General features: G+C 38.9%; 1 protein-coding gene across 1 annotated transcript; it reads left to right on the top strand.

Annotated features, from left to right (window-relative positions):
- Positions 1-4,701: 4,701 nt before the first annotated feature.
- Positions 4,702-16,874, top strand: LOC104951853 (plasma membrane calcium-transporting ATPase 4-like; the record flags this gene model as incomplete). The annotated part of the gene is made up of 6 exons (XM_010778588.1): positions 4,702-4,899; positions 5,413-5,670; positions 5,840-5,965; positions 6,965-7,090; positions 10,623-10,658; positions 16,693-16,874. Coding segments are annotated over 6 exons (926 nt in total), but the record flags the coding sequence as incomplete, so codon positions are not given.
- Positions 16,875-18,053: the final 1,179 nt, after the last annotated feature.

The raw sequence follows: 18,053 nt of genomic DNA, 5'->3' as shown, positions 1-18,053 counted from the left end.
AGCAATAGCATATTTAGGAATATAGTACATTTCAGAGATTCAGGTAGCCTATAGGTAGGTAGACCTTCTGTAAACTATAACACTTTGTTTTTTAAGTATAACACAATACTTTCAAGTACATTCAGAACATTGGAAACCCTGACTATTAGAAAACATCTCTCTGTTGCTTCAGAGGCCATAACAGACTTTGTTGATTTACCAACAGTTGATTTAAAAAATCTAATCAATTTCAGTCCAACTCTCTCAATAACCTTGGCCAAAACAATAAACAGTTCAACATAAAGTGCCAGTTGCACCAACAACATAATAAATAGTTCAACATAAAGTGTACTGTACCATTTAAAATAAAATAAAAAAGTGCCAGTGATTGACCTCAATCCCTCCTATTCTTCCAATATCCTGATGAAAAATGAAATCTCTCTGTTCCATAGGCCACTGTTTGATCAACGCGAATTGGGTGTGGGTCCTTGTACTCCGAGTCGGGCTAACGTCCACGCTAGCTTCCACGCTAGCTGCTATAGGTTTTGCATTGAGGTGATACTTGAGGCTTGATGTGCTGCGGTGATACGCAAATTCCTTTTTGCATAATTTGCAAACAACCGTGCTCTTATCGATGCTTCCATCCGTCCGTTTTTTAAAACAAAATGTCCCATCCACGGGGCCAACCAAAGCGGTCTCATCAGCTTGTTCGTTCATGTTTGACTATTGTTCACTGTGGTTTGTTGTTGTTTGAAGTCATGAGCGTTAGTTGGTGCTCCAGTATAATCGGTACCCCTGAAACTCATCCAGTGAGAAACGTTCCGCGGTGCAAAAATAAGTGCGATTAAAATGCGTTAATTTTTGTGTAATTAATTAATCTTAATTAACGTGTTAAAGTCCCGGCCCTAGTAATTACATGTTATGAATTGAGCAGACAGTTCTGTTATTTCCCTATTGCTCTTTGTGAAAGCATGAAATGGTCATGCTACAATTTCGTCAACATATCGATGTATCCTGTCCAAAAATGTATGATATATAAGTCCCTCCATATTACAAAGCCCTACTTTGTAGTGGGCTTCAAACGTATAGAACAATGAGGTTGGACATGAATCCCTGCTGCAGAGGGAGAATGAATGGTGCTGTATGGGAAAGGATTGAAGCTGCACGTGGGCTGATAAAGCTGTGAATTGGAAGAGACTTCGTTTTGGACCAATGAAGTCCATTTGTGCTGCTGCTGAAGCTCATAAACATCTGTGACAGGCGAGTGTGCTCTGCCGTTTCTGGAACATCATCTCGGAGCTTTAATCTGCATCTCCACGGGGACGCTCAGCAGACGAAACCCGCCGCCGCATTCGCAGCACTAAACCAGAAAAAAAGCAGACTCATATCGATCAAACAGCCCATAAAGGTGCTCTGAGGGTCACTTCTTCTTTATTTGAGTGTGACAGCAGCTTTCAGCATCAATCACTGGCTCTAAAATGATGAAACCAAACTTTGAACTGAACCACAGAGTGATGAAAGATGGATGATGATGATGACTTTGACAAGCGGCGTATTTTTAAAAACAGTTTGTACACCTTGTCATGTTTCTGCTGTTGCTCTGAACCACAGAGAAGCTCTACTGTCGCTCAGATAGACATGCATATCATTTATATATATATTAACTATTTATTCATACTGTACACTGAAAGTCGTATTATGGTATCGTGTTACTGTAGCTTTTAACTTCTTTCATCCCGTGTCACCAAAAATTACCTCATCTCATTTAATTCCATCGCTTCACCTCCTTTTATCTCGCCTTATTTGATAAAACCATAATCCAAAATGTATTGGGACAAACTTGCAGCAGCAGGTGCTTTTAACTTTACTCCATTTGGGAACGAGCAGTCATCAAATGAGCTGTTGGCCCAGGATTGAACACGATGGATGGATTTCACCAATGTGGTTAATAAAGGACATTAAAGCAGGTGATTCAAGTACAAAGCAGAAGCAAGGAGAGTCTGATATTTGCAGAACATTTCCCTGATGCTATTGACAAAGATGAAAACAAACTGGAATTGTTATTTGCCCCAAATGTGCAAAAGTGTTGATCCACAGCAGGGACACATGTAGCATCTCTGGGTTGGGGCAGCATACCACACGCAAAATAATTGTAGAAAAGGACCACTATTATGCTTTAAGGGGTTTCCCCTGTCCTGTAGTGTGTTATATAGGTTCCAAGACATTACTTGGAGGCAACAAATACAATTATGAACATGTAAATGAGCATTATAGGCCCCCTTTAAAGCAAATATATAGAGTGTAATGTTGCTGTACAACAAGTGTCATTATTGGACTTAAATGGCTGTAATTATGCATGAGAATATCTAAGCTTAATAATTATGGCATTGAAGCCATCTAATTTAGATGAGGAAAATAGTACCTGTGTTGCATAATACTTAAAATGGCTTGAAGCTGGTATCTGATTATTTCTCCTGAATAATGCATCAAAGGAATAAAGGGTAATAGGTTGAAAAGAGGAACAGAGGAAGTCTTCCTGTAGTCTGTCTGGAGAGAATCACCAGAGAAGAAACTAGAGGCCATTATTATTCAAACTCATGAAGGCAGGAACATGTTCACGCTGACATACAGAGAAATCCTGGCAGTGCGGTCTAGTCGACATTCAAATCACGTTCCACTGCACATCTCCCCGAGTCCTCAAAGAATCCACGGCAGCCATGTTGTGGCCCACACAGCTGTGCAGGGGAAGTCACAGTTATTTAAAAAAAAAAAGCAGCGCATCAGGTCAACTGGTTCATTCCGACTACATACGAAGAGTTGCTGCAAATAAACTCTTTACTGAAGTTAATGAGGTGCTTTGCTGATGAGCATATCCTCTTCTAGTAGAGAGTGATAAACAGATGAACACAAGATAAATACACGCTGCACAAGTACTTGGCAATAAACCTGATTAAGATTCTGATAATAAATAAACTGTTTTAAGATCAGATTTGTCAATGATATAACTAAACTTAGAAGTTCCCCAGACAAAGCCCTCTCTCTCGCTCTGCTCCCTTTGTAACATCCGGGGCGACTGTGAGATCTTTGTTTTTATCTTCTTTGTATGCACAGTAACGAGCGGTTAGATATGACTCACCGCTGGAAAATGACAGTCATGGCTTTGGATTCAATAACTCACAGATACTGTTTGGTCTTCAGGGAGCAGAGCGTTGCTTTCTGCAGAGGGGCAGGAAGAGAAACATCAGACAGAATTTTGAGTTATCCGGTATTATCAATCAGTGGAGAAAATCCTGTGATATTTAGAGAAGTTTCTTCAGGACATGTTCTTTGTTATTTGTTCAGACCATGGTGTGACGTAGAGTGTTGGCTCTGGTGGAGCAGCAGATTGTGTGTCCAGCAGGGCGGGGCGGGGTGGAGGCAGTTCAGGCTGCCATGAACGCATCGCCACCACTGACGACACACAACAGTGGTTCTCAGCCTGGGGGTCGAGGCCCACACAAGGGGCCACTTGATAAACCCGGAGGGGTCGAAGGATGATTGACAGGAAGGGGAACCTACAGAAAACGTACCCTCTGGTTAGGGCTAGGCCATTTTGGAAAATAAATCTATTTGTGATTAGTTTGATTGGGTATCTTCAGAATATTATTTGTAGGCCAGAGCATCTCAGCTTAATACTTAATTTAGAATTGTATTATGCTGTTAAAAAATATTGTTAAATGCAATTTGGTTACTACACTATTCCATATTTAAATTTCAATAAAATAAATATGAATCGTTCAATCTTTTTTTCTGATATTTCTTTACCTTTTTCTTGTGAATTACTGGATTGTTTCAGGTTGCCAAGCCTCCTAAAATTATCACAATTCACCAGTTTAAAAAAGGAGAATCGTTGCTTGATACAACAGACAGGTGTTTTTTTGTTTAAACACCTGAAACCATAATTTCTCGGTATTTACTTTTTTACTGAATCTCCATGGAAGTAGGAGGAAATATAATGAATACAGAAATACATAATTTCTGTGGGTGGAACAAATCTGTGTTGGTTTTCCGCCCAAATAAACACTGTATATGGAAATACCGCAGTCTTTCATGGCAACAGAAGTAGGTCATGTTGCAAAAGTTCTGCTTATAGAAGCCTGTAATAATCTTTTCATAACTTCTGTGCATCTTCTGCCTTCACTGCGTGGAGGCGCACAGCTACAGTGTGCAGAGAGGTATCACGCCTCCAATAAAGACTTAGGATGGGAGGTTCTCACTGGATGCAATGGTACAACTAAAAGCTTTATTGAACGCTACATTACAAGTACTTGACTGGGAGATTGACTGTATAACACATACTTAATGCTTAATGAATCCAACGTTTATCTCTAAATATTTCTATATTCACATACATATCTATATTTCTTTGAATTCAAAACATTTTTTATTTATCATCCTATCTTTTTTTCAAGTTTTTTTTTTTATGATATGACCTAAATGTTTGCGTTCTTCGTAGCTCAGCAAGTACAAACTACAGTTATTTTGTATTATTAATAAATAAATGAAACTGGATTTGCTATTTCCCACAAATCCTATATATAATAAAAACATACAATAATGTTGAAAGAACCTCAACAACCACGAATGCACACAATAATAACCATAACCCATATAAATCCTAATATTTAAAAGAGGAAATGTATCATTGATGTGATCATGAATGTGTTGTCTTTGTGTCTGCAGGTCTCTCTGGTAACCCCGTTGATTTGGAGAAACGTCACACTTCCTTCGGGAAGAACTTCATCCCTCCCAAGAAGGCCAAGACGTTCCTGGCACTGGTGTGGGAGGCTCTGCAGGACGTCACGCTCATTATTCTGGAGATCGCCGCCATAATCTCGCTCGGCCTGTCCTTCTACCATCCACCAGGGGGCGACAGCGAAGGTCGGTACAGTCATCGCCATTTGTTTTATAATCTATATTTAATTCTACAATTAAAGCGCATGATGGCTATTTATTTACGAGTGTTTTTATTTTATTTTATTCTGCACTTTTTTTTAACAATCCCTTTGTAATTTACAGCAATTTTATATATTAATTTACTTACATTTTTCTATCTATTTTGGGACTTTTTGGAGTTATTTGATAAATTCAATCGTTGTTTTTGTCTTATTTTCAGCTTTTAGATTACATTTTATATCTATTCACATTTATTTTATTTATTTTATTTATCTATTCTCCTATTCACGATATAATTAGGATATCAGTATTGACACAATCCTAGCTACACCAACACAGATGTAAAAAAAAAGATACAAAACAAATAATGTTTATAAGACCGGTTACAATTAGCCTAGGATTGAATAAAAAATATTGTAGCATTTTCTTTATTTTTCGATTATCAAAACGTTTTTTGTGAAAGCTATTTGTATTGAACGCTTCCTCTTCCTCTCGCAGCATGTGGCCAGGTTGCAGGCGGCGTGGAGGACGAGGGCGAGGCTCAGGCTGGCTGGATCGAGGGCGCCGCCATCTTGTTCTCCGTCGCTATTGTGGTCCTTGTGACGGCTTTCAACGATTGGTCCAAGGAGAAGCAGTTCCGCGGTTTGCAGAGTCGCATCGAGCAGGAACAAAAATTCACCGTTATCCGCAAGGGCCAGGTCATCCAGATCCCTGTGTCCGAGATCGTGGTGGGAGACATCGCTCAGATCAAATACGGTACGAGACAGCAAACACCAGGCAGAAAATAAATCAAAGCTGCCTATCTGCCTTCCAAATTTAAGACGGATTCAAAATGTCTTTAAGTCTTGAGTCACAAAAATGTGTTTCCCCTCCAGCTGATTTTAAGAAATGAATGAAATTGAACTCCTTATCTCTGTGCCTGCAGGAGACCTGCTGCCTGCTGACGGGATCCTCATCCAAGGCAACGACTTGAAGATTGACGAGAGCTCTCTCACCGGAGAGTCCGATCAGGTCCGAAAATCTATGGAGAAGGACCCCATGCTGCTGTCCGGTGAGTGCCTGCTCACACTGATGATTCTTCTTTAAGTGTCTACTGATACTACACCTTTTAAATAAACTCATCCAATGTAAACGGATATCACTCAACATCAATCAAAATGCATTTGTTCCATTTCACACTGCACCAGCTGTTGCCGTTAATGGTTTTTTAGCACCTTAATACAAGTTAATGCAATACAGAGCACAGGCAACTGCTAAAAGGAAAAATATCAAATATGAAAAGTAAAACAATTTCCGGGACCAATATTTATGAGGCCAAAAAAAACATATTATAGCTGTTAACACTGTTGTTACATTTAATTTAAGAGCAAATTCACTTATTGTCTCGGTGCACAAACAAAAAAGCAAGAGTAGGTCCAGTAAACTCAGATGTTGTGGTTATTCGATATCTAATAGGCTAAGGGAAAGAGGACAAACACTCAACATATGTACATGAATGCTTATCTTTGGCATTTAGATAGATGTTTGCGTCTCCATTATGAAGCCTCTGTCCAATTTATGGACCATTTTTGGTGTTAAAATATGGGACACTCAGACATTGAGTTAATTTTTTTGTATCAAGGAGTTGCTGACCTAGAGTATAATTGACTGTGTAATATGTCTGTTCAGTAACATCTTCAAACTGTCAAAACTGTTTGTCACACGTCAAAAGTATGAAATCCAAAACAAATCTGAGCCTCAGGAAAAGCAAAACACTTCTTGATCATCCTTGTTGAACTTTCAAATGTTTGTAACATTTACAGATGAACATTTATATCTAAAAGGAGCAACAATTAATTCTGTGTCATCAGAAGAATCATCCACATTTAGCTGTGTATCATCAGCATCCTCATACATGCATCAAATTAAGAAGTGCTGGCCCTCAGATTGATCTGTGGCGACCCTGAGTTTGTTACATTAGCAAAGTATAACACAGATTACAGATATTACGCGGAGACAGTTACAAAGAAAAGTTCCAGTTGTGACCCCAGCTTTTTGAATGTCTCCTCAGGGACCCATGTAATGGAGGGATCAGGCAGGATGGTGGTGTCGGCTGTCGGCCTCAACTCTCAAACTGGCATCATCTTTACCCTGCTGTGCGCCGGCGACAACGAAGAAGTGAAGAAGGTCAAGAAAAGTAAGACATGAGACAAAGCCTGTCGCACACAAAAAAACACAACTCATGTGGAAGTGCTTAAGGTCATACGAGACACAAAGTGTATGAAGTTTTGGGAGGAAAGAAAGACAACTACCATCGTGTCAGCTTCTGAATATTTCTACTCTACTGTTTGAACAATGCAGATTGGAAATATTTGCACGCTTTTATCAGCTGGTGTTGATTTGAAGTTGCTCCTGTCGTACTAGCCGTCTGCAGGTAGAGGTCATCCAGTCTGAGCTGATCCCAGCAGAGCTGTTTGAAGGGTCTAACTATAATATTTTAACATTACATCTGATCACAAAAGCATCATCAGTGAATAAATGAGACCATGGGTGAGTTCATATGTAGTGATCTTATCTGCTTACTACAAACAATTCACATAAGATGTTTACAACAGAAAGCTTGATTGACGGTTAACTAAACACCTGTCCCTTAAATTGTCCTATCGTAGCTGAGCAACTTAAACAAGGCACAGCAGGCATGTCATTGTTTGGATTTCTGCACCCGTTGAACCTGTGTACATGGCATCTGAATGGTTTATAGGGCAGTGCAATCAATTAGCAGTCAGCTGATATATTTAGCATGCCTGGCTAAGTGGCTCATTACCTACAGTTGTGATCAAGGCTATACCTGAAAGCCGAAATTGGAAAGATATGCTAAATTACATGAGGAGTAATCTGAAAACTATGTTTGTGACCATATAATGCTTATTTAGGAGTCTTTGACATGTTTCCATCTGGTTTTTTAAACAAGAAAACCATAAGAAAGTCCTACTAGACTCAAACTACACATTTTAGGTAGAGTAATAAAAGCTTGTAAAATATGCCAGCCATTTTGTAATGTCAACAAATTGGTAGATAATGGAGACTTGTTATCTTCTGTCTGATATAAAGAGTTAATACTTTTAAATCATAGACAGACAAATAAAAAATATGTTTCCACACAGACCGTAATACAAAATTCTGTGTCGGTAGTCTGATAAACACTACTGCACATCGTGGTCTCATTTATTCATGGTAGTTTATTGCCGAAATACTGAGGTATTGATTCGACAGGGACGTGATGCTGGTTAAGAAACGTGAAACGTACCTTCTCTCTTTACATACAGTTGCTTTTTGAAGTGGAACCCTTCAAAAAGTGCAGATGAGCCTTGTACTATCACAGAGCAGGTTGATGTAAACCAACAGGCTTCTGCAGTCGGTCTCTATTGCTTTTGATTTGCTCGTGATCATGCTAACCCCCTTTTACTCATGTCTTTTTTTCTTTAGTTTGTTTTTTGTCTGATCATTTGTTTTATTGGCTAAAGTTTGAGTTTGTCAGGCATTCATTGTGAACTGGCTGAATGTACAAGCTCAGCAGAGAGAGACGCTCAGGTTTACATTTCGGCCTCCAGTCATTCATTTAAATATAAACAACCTTTAATGAATTCCTAATGAGGAGAACCAGAAGACCGATTTCAGACAACTGAAATTAAACTGAAAATGAGCAGAAGAAAAGAGCATTTTCATCAGAATCACACACACACGTCTGTTCTTCCTCACTTAAGAGGACCCTGATTTTCATAATACATTTCTGAGCCCCTAACTGTAACCTTAATATCTAATCTTATTATAATTATAATCCTAAACCAGACCTGAAACCTTCAAAAAGCCCCTTGGAAAACTGAAGAATGGCTAAAAACTTCTCTGAACTGACTTTTTTAATCCGTAATCACAAAGATAGGAGTACAAGAATGCACACACATTATGCTGTTGTATGTCTCTTGAGGTACCAGCCGACACAGCAGACTTGACCGTCACACATGGCTGCATCAACCATGAACACACACAAATAGACGTTAAAAAACACACATATACACACACATTCATGCATACAAGTAAAGTCACACCCATTGGTTATATCTTAGAGTAAGAGCCTCCAGTATGTGCAAACATAGACACACAATCACACACTTGCGGCAGTTTAGCTCCTGTCATCAATCACACATCACGGTCTGAATATCAAAGAGCTGTTTCAGTGTGTGTGTGTGTGTGTGTGTGTGTGTGTGTGTGTGTGTGTGTGTGTGTGTGTGTGTGTGTGTGTGTGTGTGTGTGTTCATGTTGGCTTTGACCTTGCTAACAACTCCTTTCATCATAAAAGCAAATAGCTCCATATTAGGGCAACAGGAAGTGAATGTCCCTAAGGGAGGAAACACACCCCTGACCTGCTTCTTTTACACATCTTATCAAAACATGACAAAAACCAATAATAGATGATAAGATCCACAAGGAACATAATATCAGAGTTTATATATCTGCAGTGAAGGAAGTAAGCCACATCCATCACTCAAAAAAAACTCAACACAACCAGTGCACACATTGTTTGAAAGAACTTGTAGGTTTGTCCTTAATAATTATTTAGAAACCACAACCTCTTCCTCACATCACCATCCAATTGAGAGGATGACTTGTATTTATTTTACCAACGCTGTAATGAAATAACACATACATGAAATGTACATCATTAAAAAGAAAACAGCTCAGATTTTCAGACATGCAGTATCGACACATCGGGAAATTAAATAAGAGATAAAAAGGGACAACTTTGAACCAGACACACTGAAATCAATGATGTTGTCAAAAAAGATACATGATAAATGATGTGAACAACTCATCTCCTGAGGGTATGTATGGTCCCAAAAAGAATTGAGTTGATCAATTGCATTCAAGAAACCAGATGATTGTTGAAAGTATAAGTATCCTACAAACGATAATTGTCTTACAATTTAAATAATGCCAAACAGTAAAAAAGTAGTGTATACATTAGTTATGTAGGTGAATGACAAATGACAAAAAGGAGCATGTACCCTCAACAATGTAGCCAAACCGATGTACATTGTGGGAAATCATTCAAATTCAGATCACTTTGGTGTCCAAAACATTTGCATAAAATGGAAATCACATTTCATTTAGTTGACGCTTTTATCCAAAGCGACTGATAATAAGTGTAAGTGTGAAATGTGTCTTTGGCACCGGCATATAAGACAGCACTCACCATACACAGCACTACACAGTTCACACACAGTACACAACCATTATGCATCATAAAGTCTGTAAGTGACTAAGTGGTGTTCATACTAAAAGTGCTAAGAGGATTATTCTTCCACTGACATGTCTCCATTCAAATATCAGAACATTATACTGACTATTATTGAAATTGATCATACCGATAATGTATATTTGTTGAATACATAAGTGTTTGAAATTCAACTGAATCAAATTCGTATTTATTTTGATAACAGAGGTCTTGGTTTTATTAGCTCTTTTGTCAAACACTGTTGGTTCTCCGCAACAGGAAGCGGTGCGTCTCTCTCCTCTGATTGGTCCATTCCTGCCTACAACACACACGACACACACACACACATGTGGGTTTCTATCAGTTTGAATTTTGTGTTCTCCCTCAGTTTGTTTTGATCTTATTTTTCTTTTGAGCCATTTTATCAGCATTCCGCCCTCTCTCTCTGTCCGAACAGGTAAAAAACAAGGACCCTCTGAAAATCGCAACAAAGGTAACCCCTCCATTCATCCATCTGTCCCTCTCTGTCCCTCCATCCTCCCTATTACTCACCCCCTCCTCACCTCCCCTCCACCCAGCGGCAGGAGGGGAGTGTCCAGTCCATGTCTCTCTCTCTCTCTGCTATATAAAGGGGGACGTTCTCTCGCCTTGCTTTACCTGTTTAAGGGTGCAACTCTCAACCTTCAGTCTTTGACAGCCAATCACAGCATCTACAGTTGTCATGGTGATCTGTGATAGTGGGGTTAATACAGTATAGAGTTGTATTTGTGCCATCATTTTTGAGAGTGTCTGGACATTTTAAGCACAAGAAAGAGTTCTTGCAATCACATTATATTTATTTCATAGAGATATGATCCTGAAAAAAAAGTGTTGTGCTCATTTCATATATGGACTAGTGTTACCATTGGCTCAAAGAATAAAGAAAATATATTAAAAAAAAAAAAAAAGAATGAGCCAAATAGCTAATTAAGCTAGCTAGCTATTTAGGCTTGGCTAATTTGATGTTTTCCATTTAAAAAACTTTTGTGTGCTACATTTATTTTTCTTCGATGTACCCGGTTGAAAACTAGTTTATTTACCTACTGCTAATCTGGCAGACGATAGCTGACGACCTAACAAGATAACTATACTAAAAATAAAAAGATTGAATAAAGGTAAAAATAAATAACTTATCTTGTTTTGAGATCAAATGGGTGTGAGTTATTAGCTTACATTAAATCAACACATACTAATTGAGTCCTTTTGTTCACAGAGAAATTGTTCTTTAATACATATATATATTTCTAAAAAATAACGGTACTGTATGTGCTTGCAAATACTCAAATGTCCTATCCCGCTCTAAGAATTGAGACACAAATATAAACTCTACCAGAGGTCTAACATGTTAGTTTGACCTCTGTCTCCTTTTTGGGTGACGCAGTGTTGGACTCAAGCGCTCCCTCGGTGCTTCCCTCCATATTTAATGTTTCCGGGTTTATGGCTGTGTTTGTGTTGATGACGTCTTTGTGCCAACTTCCCAACTCAAAACAGCCAACCGTCCTCAATGTCCCGTGTGATCCAACACATGTCCGACTTCCTCTGCAAGCTGTCTCCACACACACATATACACACACACTCGAACACACCCCAATACACTCCACACACACGCTCACACAGCTCCTACCTCCCGACCTCCCATGGTTTGAGCATCTGCTGCGACCAGAATGCTACTTGATGTACACACACGCACACACACGCACACACACACACACACACACACACACACACACACACACACACACACACACTTCTGGCACGTGGATGCTCCTCACACTTTTACATACTATTTATATTTAACAATATTTAATATTTTTCAGACCTGCAATCAAGAATGACCTCCACTAAAACACATTAAGATCAAAATCTGCAGAAATGCATCAAGTCAGATACACAACTTTGTAACTTAACGTTAATTTGATCTCCTTTATATACCGTTGAGTAGTTTAATGTACAGCTATGAATCCTACTCAATGAGATCGTCATATATTCATAGTGGTACATACCTGTGAGAATTAAATACCTCTTACAGTTCAACTTTTAATGAGTTTCTTTCAGCTTTGCGAGGATGCCTTTTACAGCGGAGGCTTTTCAAAAAATGTAATATTTAATGTTTTTATTTATTTGATTTAACCTATAAAGGGAAACGTAATAGTTTAATTTACAACACAACATATGTCAGTAAAATAGTGAGGCTTCTATTCATGATGTTCTATGAATCTAAAAATGAGCAGATGCGGTGGCTAAGAAGTGATTAAATCAGACTACCAAACATCATCACGCAGAACATTATGCGCCTTTAGCTTAACGGTTGTGACAAATAGCCATGGGACTGTGGTGTCGTTTGTTTATACTCTCACGTAAGCTTTTTACTTCTGCCGATATTTACTCTTTATAGAGTGGTGTTGATATGTGAAGATTATCCTGCTAAGTAGCATAAACGTTTGTTAGCTACAGATCTTATTATGTGCAATATTCCAAAGTCCAATGGAAAAATCCCACGCCGTTTGTCGAGGGAGCCCTTACGAAGCTAATTTCTGGGTTGCCTAGATACATACGTCATCACTTCACCACTCTATCGAACTCATTCTTTAAGCTCCTAGTTTTGGTTTCACACAGCTCCAGTGGGATGATGATGCTTCTGCTTCACTGGATGTAGAACGAGGCTGTGTTTTGTATTTTACAATATGTCAGGATAGTGTATTTGTCAGATTATGATTAGCTTTCGTCTGCTCCCTAGTGTCGGAAAAAACAATGACTGCTGCTTTTTTTCGATAACTGTTACGCAACTTCCTACAGGTGATCGATGAATAATATTTCCATTTCAGTTCCCTAAAGCCCAATTTCATATCTAAAAGATCTGGGAAACAAACTCAAATATCACTTAACTCAAATAGAACAAATCCCCTTGAATGAGATCCTGTAACAAACCTGAAATATAATAGTAGATGGGCTGATTGATAAATCAGCTAATTGTTGAATATCTAGGGGAAATTCTGGCTTTTGAAACAGCTGTACTGGTAGTAAACAAACAGAAGTTATACCAAAATTGAAGCAACTGAGAAAAAAATGACTTAATGAAAACAGTTTCAGTGCTGACAAATAATTGGAGAGGCAGAGTGGTGAAATGACTCTTATTGTGCACATGTGATTGATCAATAACAAATTAAAGTGGAGCAGATCAGGCAACAGGGAAACCTTTTAAAATAAATCCCATCAGTATGACAACAGTCCCCACGCTGATACTGCTTTCATTCCCTCAATAACCTCTACCTTGCCAACTATTACTGTTAAATAAGCATTCATCAAACTTCCTGCAGATGTTTCACATTATAAGCCCACCAAAACAAGGGGGATTTGTCCTTTTGAGCTGCTGGAAGGCTTTTAATGTGAAAACATCTGTGCAAGAGGTGTTGAGTTTCGCAACACCCTTTTCGTAAATAAGAGGATTTCAAATGTTTTCCCATCGCACATTTCCTCACATGTATCCACTGAATTCTGTTGACACTGCTCAGGAAAAAACAACAGTGCCGTGATGTGTTCTGGCTGAAGCGAGCCTGTCGGTGTGTGTGTGGGAGTTGCACCCTTGCAGTGTTAGTGGGCTGTGGGCTGTCGTCTGGTCTGTTTGTGTTCCTCAGTTTCTTTTCTTTCACTGTTGCCTCCTTGCAGGGTGTTGCTCAGGACTCCATGTTGTCTTGTAATCACTGTTTGACTCTCTCCCTCCTCTCGGTTATTTTTTCTGTCTTGCTGAAGCCTCCTGCAGCCTCCACAGCTCTGCAGCCTCCTCTTCCTCCTCCTGTCAATCTCTGTCGTGGTTCTGCATCGCTGTCGTTTTCCGTTTTCTGGGGTGATCTTTTGTCTTCTGTTTGGTTGACTTGCTTTCTTTTATTTATTTATTTTGGTTGTCAGATACACCCCCCTCCCCGCTGCCCGCCATGCACTCTCCCATGGTTCAGTGCTGCGCCTGTTTACAGTTCTGTGGTTGGTCAGTGGGTCTCAGTCCTGTTCATGTGAAGCTGTGTCAGTTGATTCTATGTTGTGGCTTGTCTTCAGAGTGGACCATGTGCATAAAGCTCCACAGCTTCCTGGTTTGACACCGACTCATCCCCACATTCAGAGTGTTTAAATGTCATGTGGAGGTCATGCTGCAATGAAAGGACTTCCCTATTAGCAAAATACAGTGCAGGGACTTCTGAGAGAGGCAGTTAAAATGACAGTGAAAACGTTTTTGGGTAAATATCACTTAAAAAAAACACATTACCTGGTTTTGTTTTATTTCCCCCAGCTCCATGTAAGAGGAAGTATTGGTTATCAAAGTAGATTTGTCTTTTACAGACTTGGAGCCCCACTCAAGAACATTGTTCATATTCTAAAACCTTTTCAGGTTTTCTTGCACAATTGTTCAAACAAGTCTTTTTACATACCACATTTCCGGCAAGCCAAAGTACATCAATCGAAGGCCAAAAGAAATGCACCAAAATAAAACAAGTTCAAATGAAAAAGACAGGAAGGTGTTAAACACAAGAATAAAAGTTACAGAGCTGTGTAAAAATGACTTATTATTTTATTTAATAAAAGTAAGCAGTAAACAAAAACATCTTCAACTTGATTGAAAGTAACTGCGAGTTGTTGGGTTTTGTTTTTATAAGAATGTCACCCAAGAGTAAATAAAAGATCACTTGGTATTGGTTTCCAATTCTGCAATAGCTAATAACTACTTCTTCAAAATAAAGGAAGAATAAAAACATCTTCCCCATAAAATATATAATGTACATAAAACTCAGCATAGATTTCCCCTTGGTAAGCCTCTCTGCATTCCCACCTTCACACTATAAACCAGACAGCACAATAATATTCCTCCAATATCTATGTATCTGTACATTAATCATACAACAAGCTAAATCCTTGAATGTAACAAGTGCTCTAAAAACACTTTTAACGACTTCTTCCTGCATGAGGTCCAATCAAACGGTTGAAAACGCACTGAAGAAATGGCACCTAAGAGGACTAGACATTAATAATATGAATATAAGTAATAATTGTTGTAATCAGTTTTATTATAATTATTTTTGTTATATACACTTAATATTATTATTACATTTTTTTATATTTTTGTAATTTTTATTAAAAAAAAGTGTTATTTGTAGGGAGTAGTAGATAATAAAATAGGAACAGGTTCTCTAACAGACGTTTGCCTCATCACTTTTTTATAAAAAATAATATTAAGCATCAAACACCTGTTTCTTCTTCTTTTGAAAAGGTCTCTCTGGTCATCCAGGAATCTAGATCTGCTTTATGTCCATGATCTGTTGGTATTGTTGGTTCCAGAAGTGATGTTGACAGTGTTGCCAGCAGTGGCTCTCCAACAGGGATAAATACAGTTAGCTGATGGATCAGAACACTTTCAATATTTAAAGCTAATAAATCCTCCCGGTGTTGTCAGCTCAGTTGTTCATGAGGACAAACAGAACATCAAAACTCAGATAAGTGCACAACTGCTCTGTTTACATTAATCACCAACTCACGTTTCTTTGGTATGGAAATATGACAAACGGCAGGGGGTGGAGGGAGTGCAGCTGAATTCAGTGTAAGCTCTTGAGCAGACATCAAACAGATCAGAAAGCTCCACGTTACAGTACTACAGTCCAAACAGATCCCAGCTGATGAAGTGAAATGCAAATACACCGTTTGTTTATGCAAATGAGGAGCAAGGACGTAAAAGCAGACTCCTTAACCGAGCCTCGTTCCAGACCCTGTGTGTGTGTGTGTGTGTGTGTGTGTGTGTGTGTGTGTGTGTGTGTGTGTGTGTGTGTGTGTGTGTGTGTGTGTGTGTGTGTGTGTGTGTGTGTGTGTGTTGTGTGTGTGTGTGTGTGTGTGTGTGTGTGTGTGTGTGTTTCCTGCTGTTCTCTGTTCTGTCTGCTGCTCCTCATTATGAACCGCTGCGTGTCTCTGAAAGCTACTTGGACCTTTTTCATGAATGTGTTGTGATCATAAATAGACGATATGTGACTCTCTGCATTCAGTAAAAGGGTCAACTCGTTGATGAAGATTTCAAAGTATTTTCTGAGAATGTTGTGTGTGTCATATTCAGCTTTCCTTCCAACTGAATCTTTAATGTTTTCTCTGCTTCTCTACCCTTCATCCCCAATTCTGCTCCATCCTCCTTTTTGTAATTTATTATTATTCATTTGATTAATTTACCTTTTGTCAACCCGTTCTAAATTCCTCCCCTTTTCCTCTGCTACCATTTTTGACCTCATCTTTATTTAAAAAAACATCTGCCTCCTTAAAATATCCCTCCATCCCTCATTTCCTTGTCCTTCATTTTTCACCTCTTCGTGTCAAAACACTTCTTAAACCTCTTTCATCTCTTTTTACTTTCCATCATGGTCCCACCTTTCTCCTCCTCCTCCTCCTCCTCCTCCTCCTCCTCCTCCTCCTTTTACCTCCAAACCACCAACTTTCCCCCCCACCCCTCCTCCTCCTCACAGCCAAAACCCAGGACGGCATCGCCCTGGAGATCCAGCCTCTGAAGAGCGAGGAGGCCACCGAGTCAGAGGAGAAAGAGGAGGTGAAACCAGTGAAGAAGGTCAACGTGACCAAGAAGGAGAAATCGGTGCTGCAGGGCAAACTGACCAAACTAGCTGTGCAGATCGGGAAGGCTGGTGAGTAAAACAAACACACCTACACATATAAAATATCACTAACGTTACATAAAGTCCAAGATCTGTTTAGCCTAGCTTAGCACAAAGACTAGAAGTTGGGGCAAACTTTAACCTGGCAACATCTTAAAATATATTTTAAATATCTACCTTTATCACATTTTCCGTGAAGTCAGGTCAATTTAAAGTTCATTAATTTATGTTTGACAAACATTTTTGAAAAACTAAACAGGTTTAAGAAAATATCAGCAAAACATTATGTCATATAATAGTTTAGGGGGACTTTAATAAACACAAGTATAAAAATATACGTAAGACAGTATTTAAGGAGTAAGTACACCCTAAAACCCTTCAACACTCATCAGTGTTTTTTAGCTACATGATATGTTTGCATAACATAACATGCATACAATAGTGATGCTAACATTCTGATGTTTAACCGGTATAATGTTTACACTCTCAATGGCTAATGAGTTATTATAGAGTAAAGTTATAACAATTCATCCGGAGGCAGACCACATTTCATCGTGATCCATTTATTAGGTGTTTGGATATTTAAGTAATTCTCCCCTCACTGAAAATTATGAATGGAAAATATGAATTATTTAGGTTTTTAGCCTTAACTCACTGGTCTAATTAATCTATTCCTTACCAGTTGGAAATTCATAAATGAGGGAGAGCATTATTTATAAAGTCTCTGATCATGTCCTTATTAATGAGATTCATTTCTCCCTCGATTACTTGACCCGAATCAAATCTTTTTTTTAAAGAATTTATTTTTACTTTAAATGTGATTAGCCGATTACAGACGGGGCTGGTGATAGCATGGTGGATAACATAACAAAAGTTACATTTGAACCTTTTAGTGGCGCTAGGCTAGCAGTTATCCCCTGCTTCCAGTCATTTGCTAAGCTAGGCTAACATGTCTTTGTACTGGACACATTTACCTGACACCCGTCTTCATGTCTGACTTTCAGCAAGAGAGGATTTTGAGAAATGTAGCACTGTTCATTTAATAGCTCACAAAGTGATCAGGCAGTAAAAGGATAGGCAGTGCACTCAGTGTTATTGGACGGGTGTTTTATTGGGAGCAAGATTCATCCCGGAAGTGAAGGTATTTTCTGTGTCACTTCAATTGACCTTAATACATTGAGGGGCTTTCAGGACAGGATGAAGGGGGCGGGAGGGTG

This window comes from Notothenia coriiceps, unplaced genomic scaffold (genome assembly GCF_000735185.1).
Source record: "Notothenia coriiceps isolate Sejong01 unplaced genomic scaffold, NC01 NC01_scaffold00019314, whole genome shotgun sequence".
Lineage (NCBI taxonomy): Eukaryota > Metazoa > Chordata > Actinopteri > Perciformes > Nototheniidae > Notothenia > Notothenia coriiceps.
The sequence above is the reverse complement of the archived record's forward strand: the minus strand, read 5'-3'. Positions and strand labels throughout refer to the sequence as shown.